At 35.8% G+C, this 13,791-nt stretch overlaps 1 protein-coding gene across 5 annotated transcripts in view; it reads right to left on the bottom strand.

Annotated features, from left to right (window-relative positions):
* Positions 1-604: 604 nt before the first annotated feature.
* The window catches only part of LOC109070621 (cAMP-specific 3',5'-cyclic phosphodiesterase 4D-like), a 73,290-nt gene continuing 60,103 nt past the window's right edge, over positions 605-13,791 (bottom strand). For all 5 annotated transcript variants that reach the window (XM_042734574.1, XM_042734575.1, XM_042734578.1 and 2 more), the window contains 12 exons: positions 13,518-13,588; positions 13,355-13,404; positions 13,089-13,201; positions 8,689-8,782; positions 8,334-8,503; positions 7,267-7,365; positions 6,840-7,004; positions 6,631-6,730; positions 6,037-6,191; positions 5,214-5,336; positions 4,865-5,047; positions 605-3,577 (listed from right to left, as the gene is read on the bottom strand). In XM_042734574.1, the coding sequence (XP_042590508.1) occupies positions 3,185-3,577; positions 4,865-5,047; positions 5,214-5,336; positions 6,037-6,191; positions 6,631-6,730; positions 6,840-7,004; positions 7,267-7,365; positions 8,334-8,503; positions 8,689-8,782; positions 13,089-13,201; positions 13,355-13,404; positions 13,518-13,588 (1,716 nt within the window). In that variant the 3' untranslated portion in view covers positions 605-3,184. The remainder of the gene's footprint in view (positions 3,578-4,864; positions 5,048-5,213; positions 5,337-6,036; positions 6,192-6,630; positions 6,731-6,839; positions 7,005-7,266; positions 7,366-8,333; positions 8,504-8,688; positions 8,783-13,088; positions 13,202-13,354; positions 13,405-13,517; positions 13,589-13,791) is intronic.

Consider the following 13,791-nt stretch of genomic DNA (forward strand, 5'->3'; position numbering starts at 1 on the left):
TATATATATATATATATATATATATATATATGTAGAATTAATTGAATTTTCCTCAGTTGCCTGAAAAAGTGTACAACGCAGTAATTTAATATCTTAACAAACGCATATATCCTCAAAATTGTATTTACTATTAAATTACATATATTTATTATATTTAAGCTAATAAAAGTTATTATTATTATTATACTGCAACTAAATAAATTATTCAGTGAAAAACAATGCAACAATCTAGTGTTTAAATTAATATTAACGCAAATTACAATAATTTAATCACTGTTACACGTCCCTAAAAATTAAAAATTAATGTTTTGTGGCGTTTATTTCATACCTGTTAGTTTGTAGGTTGTATCTATATTAATGTGACGCTGAAGATCGACAAAACTGACCTAATTGATATGTATTTAAAATGACCTACATTTTTTTTTTCCAGAAAAATGGACCAAAAATATACTCATCATGGGACAATTTTTTAAGCCAATCAAATGCTTTCTAGAATGAGAATCTTCTTACCACCAAAAAGGCCTGTAATAACTGGAGAGACGTGGTTAAATTTGTACCCATCTCTGGTCTTTATGAATGATTGCTTAAAACCCCATATTATTTATTTAATTACTTTTATTGGCAATTCAGAACAATCTGAATTAAAAATTGAGTATTTTTGGTTGTGACAGTGGAGAACAAGAAACACTGTGATAAACCAACTTTATCTGAAACATGTGACCTCGACCTGTAAACAAACTGAACAAATATCTTTAACAATATCATTAATATAACACACAGAGGACACATATAATTTTACTACACATAAGTACAGAGAAGAAGACATATTTTTTTTTTTTTATATCATACAGCAAAATTAATTTCAGACACCATGAATGTTTCACAGTCACTGCTTTAATGGCACTGAAGCTAAAGGGATGTGCTTTAAGGCTCTACACTGGCTTTTCTGATCTCTGAGAACGAGTGTGGCCAGGGCTACTGGATGAAATGGCACTTTTAGCATCAATCTGGCTACAGAATCTCTTCAGCACTGCTGACTACTCTTAAGTAGGGAATATTTTTCATTATAAAATAATCATGGTTCCATATTCTTAACAAACAAAAGATGAAGTGTCTCATTTCTGGGCTACTGTATATAAAAATAATCATTTTCAAACAGGTTTCCCAAACACATCCCAATCTGTGATTGGTCAGAAATAGAGGTAGTCAAACCCCAATAAATAAAATATTCTTTATATATAGCAGAATGATTACATATGCTCTACCCAAACAATAATTGTGATTAATCTCATAATTTCCAACCATCAGAAGAATTTATAATGAAATAGTCATTTAAAATTTGGTCAATTTGGTACCCAATTTTCTCTGACCCCAGTTTAGTACACTATATTCAAATTAAAATAATTAAATTGCACACTTCTCCTCCTATGTAAGCATGCTTCTGACTGTATATAAACAGGTTCATATTTATGGAATATACTGAGGCAAAGATCTCTGAAAATGATGACAGTATGAGAACAGGATCTTATGAGATACGGATCAGTTAGCCACAGCCCTTTATGTGAGGTGGACATGCGTCTGGTTCAGAGTAAGGGTTGTTTGTGCTGATCTAGACCAGAACTTCCCATTTAAATCCATCAAACAATAAAATTGGGGAAGATGTGGGATCCACTTCAGCTTTTGATAGCACCCAGTGGAGGCAGTCTCCAATTTTACAATCACGGGCACAGCTATAAAACACTGTTTCACTCACGAGTGTCGAGTTTAGGGGGCTTACATCTGTCATCATTCAAATTTATTCATAAATCAGTTTAAATATCAACCCTGTTTCTATTAATATGATCATTATGTCTACAGAGTGCTAATGTGTCAAGAGGTATAAAGGTATTTCAGTACAAAGACGCTTGTAAAGGGATTCTCCGTACGGTCGTCTAATGAGCCCAATGTTTTGGCTTTTAGATTACATTTTTTCTTCTTTGTTCAAAACAAGATTATAAACAGATAGTTTAGTGACTGCACTTTGGAGTCTTGCTACATTAAAAAGAAATCAACATTATCCTGAGGTTGTTAACCATAACAATCTTGTCGCTAACCCGTTAAGGCAAGACACTACAAGCAACTTTTTTTTTTTTTTTTTTTTTTTTTTTTTACAATTTGCTTTTATATAACATGCATTTTTTTCAGACTAGTGGAAAGAAAACATCCAAAATACAGATTTAAGTGTTTATTTATAACATTTTATCTTTTTATGTCTGTAGATTTCCATTACAAAGGATATTTTTAAACACTGAGCCAGAAATGTTCACTTTAGTATCACTTATAAACACTAAGCTTTACAGTCTGTAATCGCCTTATTTATATTTATAAATAATTCTAAAAACATGTTGAGCTTATTTTTATTTTTATTTATTTTTTTCTGTCTGTTGACAGAATTTTCTGATTTATGGAGTGATGAAAAGAGAAAACCAAAATCTCATCTGTAAAAACTCTGTTAAGTCTTTACAGAGAAATGTTTTTACAACGAATTAAGAACTTTGAATCAATGTTCTGATTTCTGTTCTGGAAATATAAGCAAATTAGTGCATAATTTAATTATATAATGCTTAATTTACATTTTCTAACATAACATTAAAAACTTGTAATACAAAATTATTATTATTATTATTATTACTAATGCACTGTGATTAATCAGCTGGAGAAGTATGGTGATCTATTAGTTAATATGTTTTCCTCCATTCACTTGTGGTGTCTTGCCTTAATATTTCTCGCACCTGTACCGTTTCATTCGACTAAGTTCTTTCTCAGTGGCAAAAAAAGCAAAAGCATTAAGTTATCCGTTATTAAAAAGGTTCAAGATAATAAATATCCTAGAGTCGAGTGAAAAAGTTCACATAATGAGTAAATCAGCTTTCCTCTGCAGTTGGCATGGACAGTCACTCAAGGGAAGACTCATGTTTCTCTATGCGACTCTCACACGAAAACATTCATCTACACCTTCGGCCTCGTTCCTTATGCAAAAGTTTGTGTCTGGGACACAATATAGCTTTAAAATACAGGCCTATTTGGTCAGGTAAACCAATGTCTTTTTAGTTTTTAGTGTATGGTTGTTTTACTCAACCCCAAAATATTTCTAAGTGCAACTAAAGAAACACAAGTGAAGCAGCACTGTTAGTCCTGGGCCTTGTTAAGTTTCCAACTGCAGAATGGATACGCTGGTCGTTTCTCTTTCGCTGCTGTCTAAAACAGGAGCGACTCCATGAGGGGACGTCTGCGCATGCCTGGGGTCCATCATAGTCCTTGATAGGTCTTTATCTGTGAGCTCTTCTTCAGCCTCTAGCTCTCCGTCCTCTTCCTCCAGAGTCAGCTCAAACTGGAACTTTTCCCCGGCCGAGCCTGCGATGCCCAGCGTGACCCGTGAGTCCTGCTCTTCAGGGGTGGGTGACGGGCTGCGTGGGATCATGCTCTGGTACCATTCACGATTGTCTTCCAATGTATCTAGAATGTCCTGAGCATCGGGATGGACCAGATCAGCCCATGTCTCCCATAGAGGATGGACAATGTAATCGATGAATCCCACCTTAAGAGACAATGATTAACACAATCTTCATTAGTACAGTATAGCAAAGGAAGATTTTTTAACAATTAAAAACTTATAATTTTGATTTTAGTATTTAAGAAATTAATTAAATGTCAATATCATAACATCTTTTATTAATATCTTAAATGCATTATCTCTGACAGTCCTGAAAAATATTTATTTTTTGTAAAATTTTACTTTTTTCTTTCAGTTTACAACTAGATATTTTTAATCTATAAACACCTATATACAGTTTAAGAAAAATAGTAATACTGTGAAGATTTTTTAAATAACTGGATTTTATACTGGCATTTTGTGAATTATTAAAATAGATTCTGTTTTAGTTACATCTAATGTCTACTGATTATTTAATTATTAACAAAACTAAATTCAGAATTTTCTTTCAAATAAAATCTACTGATAATAATAGAATATAATATGGACTATTCATGCCATTATTTCATGAAATTTAGTGAATGTTGAGTCATTATATTAAACATCTTTTAATAACATCTTAAATGTACATATTAACTTTGATAATTGTAAAAAAATTTATTTTGTTATATTTCAAATTTTTCTCTCTCAATTTTATACAGCCATATTTTTTTCATGTAATGATATTCATACAGTGTGAGAAAAAACATTAAGTGAATTTTTTTAGTTAAAAACAGTATCTCAACTTATTTTTATATACATTCTACTGTTTAATTAATTTTTTTAAACTAAATGCATTTTTTCTTACAGTTAAAACCCCAACCCTGAAACGACATACAGAACTACCAAATTTTGCTATAAGTTTGATTGCATCATATAATAATTGCTGTTAATAGTGTTTGTCATCTGTTTGATTATGTCTTTAATTAATTTTTCCATACATTTCTGCCATATGCACATAAACTGAGTCATCACTGATAAGCTACTACTAAATATTGTAGAAACTTCATTTTCTGTAAAGTTGCTTTGCAACGATTTGTATTGTAAAAAGCACTATACAAATAAACTTGAATTGAATTTATACAGTGTGAGAAAATATTAAATGTGATATTACAAAGACTTGTAATTTCTCAAATGATTAAAAAAGTTATCAGAAAATAATTTTTATTTACATATATATTTACTTATTTATTAAAACATATTTTAATAATATTACAATGAGATTACACATTACTTTTGACAGCCTTAAAAAAATATTTTTTTCTCAAAATTTTTTGCAGACCCACCCCCATCACCCCCTTGTGACCTTCCCAAAGCCCAGCTTGCAAAACCCTAAAATAGACATAATCATACCTGAGATTTTTCCACAGAAGCTGTGTGTTTGTCACACATGGGGCTGATTTCTATGCCCTTGTCACGCTCACGGTCCCCTTGTCTGAAGAGCTCCACCCTGATGCGATCTGTCCACTGTCTGTAGAGCTCCAGGGGTTTTGTGGGATTGCTGAGGTCTGCGCAGTGAACCATATTCTGAAGCACCTTTCCAAGAAAAGAAAGAATTTTTTTTTTTTTTTTTTTTTACAATTTAGCTGTTCAAATAGGGCTGAAAAGCCAATGAATAGTTGACTAGCCATCCAAAAGTAGACCTAAATAGAGTTGTTTAGTAAGGAACTGTAGTGTATGTGTTAGAGTGAGACTGCAGTACCTGTATCCGGTCGGAGTAGTTGTCCAGCAGCAAGACTCCCAGACTGGTCACTTTTTTAGTTTCCACCATTGTCTTCAGGTCAGCCAGGAAGTTCATGTGTTTGGACATATCAGTGGCTAATACCTAGAGAGACGACAGGAAAGCATTAAAAACAGTTTTCGAAATGGGAGATTTCATATGTTTTTATCAGGGTTAAAACTTTGTGGCTTTTTTCCGCATGTCATTCAGTCTTTTGAAATAAAACAACAAAGACACACCGCAGTATTCTGATTCACAAATGAGTCACAGATCACTCATTAACTCAATGAATCATTTAGAAACAGTCATTTGCTCATACATCATTACTACCAGACATCTGGTCATGGTTATAAAATAAACCATTAACTGTTAAAGGCACAGTTTACCCAAAAATTCTGTCATTATTTACTTGCCCTCAAGTTGTTTCCTACCTGTTTATTATCTTAAATCCATTACAGTATACAAAACAATCGTTGAACACTTGAACAAGATTAACACTACAATGTAGGCCTACTGTTAATACTGAAGTCGTCCGGTTTTGTTTTACAGTAAATACAATCAATAACTGAGGCACAAGATGATGGTAGTTGTGTTTAAATGAAACGAACAAGAGTGCAGCGATGTGATAAGAGTGATATGAGATGTGATATGATGTGAAAGAACTGACAGTCTGAAATACCCAGATGAGCATGTCTTTCCTGGTCTGCCACAACACTCCGAGCTGTTGGTGAATAGCACACCCCGGAACGTTGTGGCTGACCAATCAGAATCAAGTATTTCAGAGAGCTGCGTAATAAAGCTTCACCATATCTATGGTCATCTGTCGTAGGGACTGTCGTTGTTTCTTGCTGAGATTGCAGAAGATATCACAGTTCTCCTCTTGGAGAAGCTTGAAGCCCACAGCCAAGTGATGGTTCTCCAACACTGATGCGTCATTGTACATGAGAGCGAGCTCAGAGTCTGAAAGAGTGAAGAGAAAAACAACCTGCTAAGATCCCGCTGGGTTTTTAGTACTGACAACAGGGGGTTTTTAACAATTCTGGAGGGCCAAAATTATTGACTGAATCAGTGACGTTTAATTAGTGTTTCTCTGATGGTGTGTTTTGACATTGTCACTGTGGTTAAACAACAGGTTAACATGTCAGTTGTGTGGATGCTAGTCCTGGATTAACAATATGGATTTCATGTTTTGAATCGATACTGATATGGACTCTTCACTAAACATTATCTGTAGCGTGCCTACTACCCAAAAAGCGCAGTAAGATTTGCTTCACTTGTGTTTCCAGAATTTTCATTTTGGTGTATCACTAGTTTTAAATAACTCTGTTTGTGATGGGGACAGAGCCTAAGTGAATGGATTTGGGAGTTATTTTAATGGTTTGTCATTAAAGAGTCATACTTGTGTTAATGAGGAACTGGTTAGTGAATCCTGGATGGTCAACATCATGAATAGCACTCGCAAACAGAGCAGCCATGATCTCAAGGTCTGTGAACACATCCTGAAAGTCATAACAAAACAAAACAAAACAAAACAAACAAATATATGCTGGTTTGTTTATAGGTCACTTCCCATGAGCACTATGTGTGTGTGTGATCAACCATGCAGACCTCTAGGGCAGGAGTGGAGAGAAGAACGTGTGTGGACTGCACAACATCTGCTGCGTGGATATTGTTATGGTAGGCCACGTCCGCGTGGTAGTGATCCTCCAAAGTCATGAGGAAAGTTAAGAAGGTGTCTGATGGGATCTTAAAGGTCTTGAGCAAATCTCGTTCCTGAGAATTACAGAGTATAGAAACATGCAGTAATCAAATATCAGGTAAATCTACAGTAAAAGTCAGCATAAAAATAAATAAGTACAGTAATCTTTTTTCAGTTAATGCTACATAACAATGATAAAATTATGAGCTTTTTCTTCTGGCAGTTCTATTATGTATCTGTTGTGTAGTATTCAAGGGTATTTATAAATAGTAGGAAATACAATAGCGAAGCAGTGGAACATTTATGTCAAGAGATATTTCTAGACAAAGATCTTACCTGAAAAATGGTGTACATTATGACTGTCAGAGGACGCTTCCCAGAATACTCTGCTATCTTAAAAATATCTATACCCCATCGATTGATGTCGTCAAGCTCCTAGAGTGAAAAAGACAGTCATTTTACTCCATTGAAGAGCACTAATAATAATAACAACAACAATAATAATATAGCACTATAAATCTCTGTATTGGAGTAATTTAAAGAAAGATATCACAAATACATTATCGAAATATTTCACAAAATGTTTGACAATAAATATATTTAATAAAAATATTTAAAATAATTTTAATAACTAAATTATATATATATATATATATATATATATATATATATATATATATATATATATATATATATATATATATATTATATATGTTTCTTTCATTTTTATTTATATGTTTTCAGTGAGAATTGTTATTTGCTTGTTTACTGAACAAACCAGGAACCATGATTTCCATGATTTTTGATTAATATTAAAAGTGCACTTAAATTTAAAAGAACACAATTTTAAAAAGTGTGACTTGTGAAAGGTGTGTAAATGAATTAAAACTTAAAACTCAATGGGCATTTTTATAATAATTATGCATGTTTCTAGTTATTACAAGCTCTATATTATTTTATCAGGTAGAAACTGTGAGTAAAAAAAATAAAATAAAAGAACAAATACATACATATATTAATATATGTTTATATTGCTGTGGACAATTAAGAGTCAAAAAGGGTGAGACCCACTGGTGTATTTTTTATGGAAGCCTGTTTCCGCTACAGAATTAAAAAAAAACAAAAAACAAAAAAAAAAATTTAGACTTTGTTTCTTGCAGTTCTGAGAAAAAAAGTCAGACCTGTAAGATATGAGCAAAAAATTCAGATTTTTTTTTTCTCGCAATTCTGACTTTTCCCCTCTGAAGTTTTCTTGCAATTCTGTTTTTTTTTTCACCATGGAATCCAAAATTAAAAGGAGATTCAAAAAATTGTGATTTGGTAAAAGGCGATCGCAATTCTTAGTTTATTTCTTGCAATTCTGATCTACAGTAGAACTGACAAAGAGTGAAATGAAGGGACACCTCGGCCAGGAGGCTCTCATGTTGTGTGTTGACACCAAATCGAGGGATGCATGTTGGAGGGAGACTCGGACTGGGGCTCAGTTTTCTCACTCCACTTATCTGAGACATCGGACGGCGTTTTTTCTCCTCCTTACATGCTGCTGACAAAATCTCCACGTCATGCTGTTTTTCTGCAACACAAACACAGAGTACATGAAAAGCCCTGAGCTAAATTCAGATTGAAAGGAAAGACAGAATTTGGGAAAACAGAAGAAAAATACTACATATATTCCTCTGAATTAATGCTGGATACACCATGTTATCATAAATCCAGTTCCTAAATTTGTAATTACATTTAAATGACAAAGTCACTCACGTAAAATTGTGCTTGCTATGAACTCCGACACTTGGTTTCCTGACCGGCTGGTCTCTGACAGCTGAGTAAGTTCCCTGTTGAGCATTCTTTTAAACTAAAAATAAAATTAATAAAAAATTATATTTTCAATTATATTCATATATATTCACACTTATTATATTCTATATTCTCTTGAGTTTGGAAAATAAAACCTTCATAGGGAAATTTATTTTTAACAACAACAACTGATAAAACTTTAAAGACAGACCAGCTTCGAGGTTGTTTATTGATTGTATGAGCTTTTGTTGGACCCATCTGTTTGCATTAATTCAATTTATTTTTAAAAGAATTATGTGGAATAGGAATTTGAATTTGTGGTGAAAAACGTCTCGGTTACATATGGTAAGCCTCGTTCCCTGATGGTGGGAACGGAGATGTTTTGTCGAGTGTACAACACTAGGGGTCGCTCTTGGGAGCCCAAACATGACATATTTGAGAAAAGGCCAATGAAATTGAGTCTGCAGAATTTGCATAGCTGTATCTGCTCACTCATTCTGTTCTGAAGAGTCGAGAAGCATCTTAACCTACTCAGAGGCAATTCAGAGTTGTGGCAAGAAAGACACAACGTCTTCATTCCCTCCATCAGGGAATGAGGGTTATCACACATAACCGAGACGTTCCCTTTCTTCCACTCCAAGGTTGTGTTGAGTATACGACAGTAGGGGTCCCTATACAACTGCCGAACTGCGTCATGGGTCCATGGGAGCACATATGTTGAGAAACCAATGTGTCACAACCAAATGCACCTCTCCTCCTCATAACCTTCCAGCACCCAAGACTTAAGACCTCATTCTCCAACATCCGGGAGAGCAGCCATAGAGGCAGAGGTCCCCTCAGCAGGAGCCTTTTCCCATAGTAATACTCACCATAATATAACATCTGAAAAGTCCTGGTAGTAACGTTGGGACAGTGACTATTCCCCCTAGGGAAAAAGGCACTACAGAGATCATGTCCTACCCAATGGGGAGGTAATATGAAGATCCACCTATGGACTTACAGAGGAAGTACCACATAGGGAAGGTACTGGGATGGGCTCCGCGTAAGGGGAGATCTACCAAGACCCAGAACCTATTGACAGAATGTCTGTCTTGGGGAACACTGGGCCTCAGGGGCAGTACAGTGGAGAATACACACATGGGGCCTCAAGAGGAGCCACTACATGTGGAGTACTAACCCAATACAAGAGTTCACTCGGGGGGACCTACCTCATAATGAGTTCTTCTAATAGCAAGTTCTTCCATCGAACTTTGCTAAGAAAAAGTCCTTATGTGATGGAAGGGTAGTCTAGGACTACCCTAAGTGTTGCACTGTCCATGGAGCGGACCTGACTCACATTTCACTGCTGGTTATATATGCTCTATATAATCGTATATGCGATGAATAAAAATCTTGAATCTTGAAGCTAGAGTTCATGAAAGGAACCTGAGCTGGACTAAATAAGCGCATAATTACCCTGGGGGGAGTAGCACTGGTAGCAAGCTCTACACAAAGAATTGACATTCAGAACTCTAGAACTCTGGCCAGATGGTCCCTCCTCTCTGGGTCGCCCATCTCATGAACGCTTTAAAGCCTTGCGAGGGTTCCTGGTGCCCTGATGATGAGCTGGCGGTGCTACAATCCTGCGAGTGGTGGGCCGCTGGTCAGGCTTGAAGTCTGCTTCAGTTCCTGCAGTACCTTTGGGTTGGGACCACCCTCATGCATCTCTTGCAACGCTTTGGCCTGGTAGACCTGCAGGATGGCCTTAGCATGCAGAGAAGATGCAGCTTGTCCAGGGGCCGCATAAGCCCTTGCCACTAGGAACGAAGAGAACTTACAGGCCATGGACGGGAGTCTCGGGTGGCCTCGCCAGATGGTGGCATTTTGTGGGCAAAGATGCACCGCAATTGCTCTCTCCACCTGGGGAACCTCCATATACCCCCTCGCTAGACCCCCATCGAGGATGGTGAAGGCAGAGGAGCCGGTGTACCATGTTCTGGCCAAAAAAGGGGCCTTCCATGATTTTGTCAGCTCCTCGTGCACTTCCGGGAAGAAGGTCACTGGGGCCGAGAGTGGCTTAGTGTCCAGGTAGACCACTACCAGTGAAGACCACTCCAGCCCGATGCCCTTGGCTGCACGGGCAAGCACGGCTGCCATCTCAGCGTCAGACAGAAAGGCATGATGAAACACACAATTCCACCAGTGTAGCTCTTTCAGAGAAATTGTAGTCTTTTAGAGGAAATTTGCTCTTCTGGAGATCGCCGTTGAAGCACCCAGGGGTACTCTCATAACTCTTATCTGTGTATGGGTAGGGAGAGACCACTGATTGTGCCTTAGATCCAACAACAAGGAATCGAGAATTGAATGATTGCAGCTTCTCTGTGAGAGACACTGCATTCAGCTCCGAAAAACAGAATGAGTGAGCAGATGCCACGCTGGCCTATTTATACCTGGATGTTCGGGGCGTGGCCAGCTATGCAAATTCTGCACCCCAATTTCATTAGCCTTTTCTCAAAGATGTCAAAGAGGAGTTTGGGCTCCCAAGAGTGACCCCTAGTGTCGTACACTCGACACAACGTTAGAGTGAACAACAGAAAGGGAACTACATTACCCATGATGCTGTGCAAAAATTCAATACCACTTTATTTTAAGGTGTCCTTGTTACACGTTACATGTGCTTACTATTATATAATAACAATTAATTATGCATAATTACATGCAAGTAACCCTAAGCCTTACCATACAGTAAGTACATGTACTTAATTAATATTCCTCAGTACTTAAATGTATAATTACACTGTAACAAGGACACCTTAAAATAAAGTGTAACCAAAAATTCCACCAGTCAGAGAGCAGTGAGCAAAGAGCACCAAATGAGATCTTTGGCTCCGCTCACTCCCATGAAGCACTGCGAATAACGTTATCAAGTCTCCCTACACTCTCAAAATACTTTAATATTTGTATAGACATGCATTTTATGCAATGAACATAAAATATATATTTTCTATAAATACAACCATAGATAAATGTATAGTTTAAAATTTCTCTGTCACTTTTAATTTGCTCAATGTCATTTGCAATGCTTCATGGGATTGTAGTTTCTTCCCTCACTAAAGCTGTTAAGTACACAGTCTCATATTACTGTATTTTTGTCTGATCTTCATATACTTTTTTGCTTCAAATCAAAGTTTGTAAGATTGTGATTTTCCTTGGAGCTGGTTAGTTTGGTTCATGGCTTCATGGCCAAAATCCCTATGGGAAAAATACTTTCCGAAACCAGAGAAAGTGGGCGGACACCAATGCACTCTATTATACTCCATTTATTGTACTTATGGGACTTATGGATTCCAGTGCAATAATAACAACAACAACTGATACAATGAATAGAACTGTGAACAGCAGATGAAGAAAATGAGTGTGTATCACACTGCCAGTAATCAGCCCTGCAGCACAATATTCACTTTCATCACACTTTTTACTGGTTACCATGGTAACTGAGTCCATACCAAAAGCTGTGTGCGGAAACACTCATTCAGACACTATAATGCATGTCAGGGTTATGTAATCATGCATCAGCAAAATGACCTTCAACCCTGATTAACACAGATATAAAAATGAATATGGAGCGCTGCATTGGAACACCACACCTTTGACTAGTAGTAAACATACTGTACTACAGTATGCCTTGTGCACTGCAATAACTGAAACCACTCTGCCAACATTGCTTACGTCTAAGTTCCTCTTTAGCATTGTACTGAAATATGCTGCCATTGTTTTGTATTGTTGCTATCTTTATGCATGGCTCTGGGTGTGGAACATGCACAACATCAAACAGGAATTTTACTGTATATACAGTATAATAATTTAAGAATTATACAGTGTATATATATATATATATATATATATATATATATATTATTTGATTAATATTCTAATTTTAGTTCAGGTTTTACAAATTTAGTCATTTTAATTTCTATTATTAATTCTATTTCTATTATTTTTTAGTAATTTTAATACTTCAACCTCTATTGTTTCAGTTTGCTGCCAATGCAATATTTCTAATTATAACTTAGGTTTTTCATTTTATATTTTTATTTTATTTTATTTCAGATTTTATTTCAATGAACTAAAATTATTTTTAATAGTTATAATTAACAAATTGCTTTTAAATGAGCCAATGAAAAGTTGAACTATGAACTACAGACTTTATGACATAAAATCTGCTCCACAGATATAGTGTAAAGGCTGCCAGTTTATGTTGCTTTTTGTCATTATAACTATATTTTAAATGCATAAATATAAGAACAGCTCATACATCATCTCTTTTTCTTGTAAGAGTAAATGATTCAAAATGTCACTTTTGACTTAAATATTTCTTTAAATACCTTATTGGAGGCCATTTCGCTGACAGAGTGGCGTGTTTGTAGGGTCTCCAGCTGGTCCAAACACCAATCCAGCTCTTCAAGTGTCTCGACAGCGAGTTTCTGATATGTCTCATCTGAAACAAATAACCTCAGATGTCAGAACATCGATAATACGTTAATGTTAAGTATTCGGATGTTCAAACATTTACATCTAGAAATGTGGCTGAGGTCTACAGTAAGGAAAAGTCATCATCATTGGCTAGACCAGCTCATGTTCTTACACTCACCGGACAGGCTTGTTTTACAGGCAGACTGAGGGTTAGAGGCTGACAGTCTCCTATTATGAAGGAAAAATATTAAAGAGAGTTCATGTGACAACTGTAATAAATCTTTCTCTTATTAATCCTTCCATTCACTGCTTGTCTGAAGGTGTTTCGGATACAGACTCACTTGTTGCTTCTATCTTGCACGTGGGTTAAAGCTGCAACGTTACCCCTCACTGTTCGCAGACTGGCAAGAACCTACAGTATACACACACAGACACACACACACATAGCCACAGACACACACAAACAAACAAGCAAACATATTACACACTCAAGTATCTACACAATACAATGGCCACAGAACTACAGAACACTTTCTTACACAGATCTTATTATAATTCAATGTGCACAGTACCTTGCACAATTATGTGAACTCTTAGAAAGTGCAAATATAAAAG

Source organism: Cyprinus carpio, chromosome B11, assembly GCF_018340385.1.
Source record: "Cyprinus carpio isolate SPL01 chromosome B11, ASM1834038v1, whole genome shotgun sequence".
NCBI classification, from domain to species: Eukaryota; Metazoa; Chordata; class Actinopteri; order Cypriniformes; family Cyprinidae; genus Cyprinus; species Cyprinus carpio.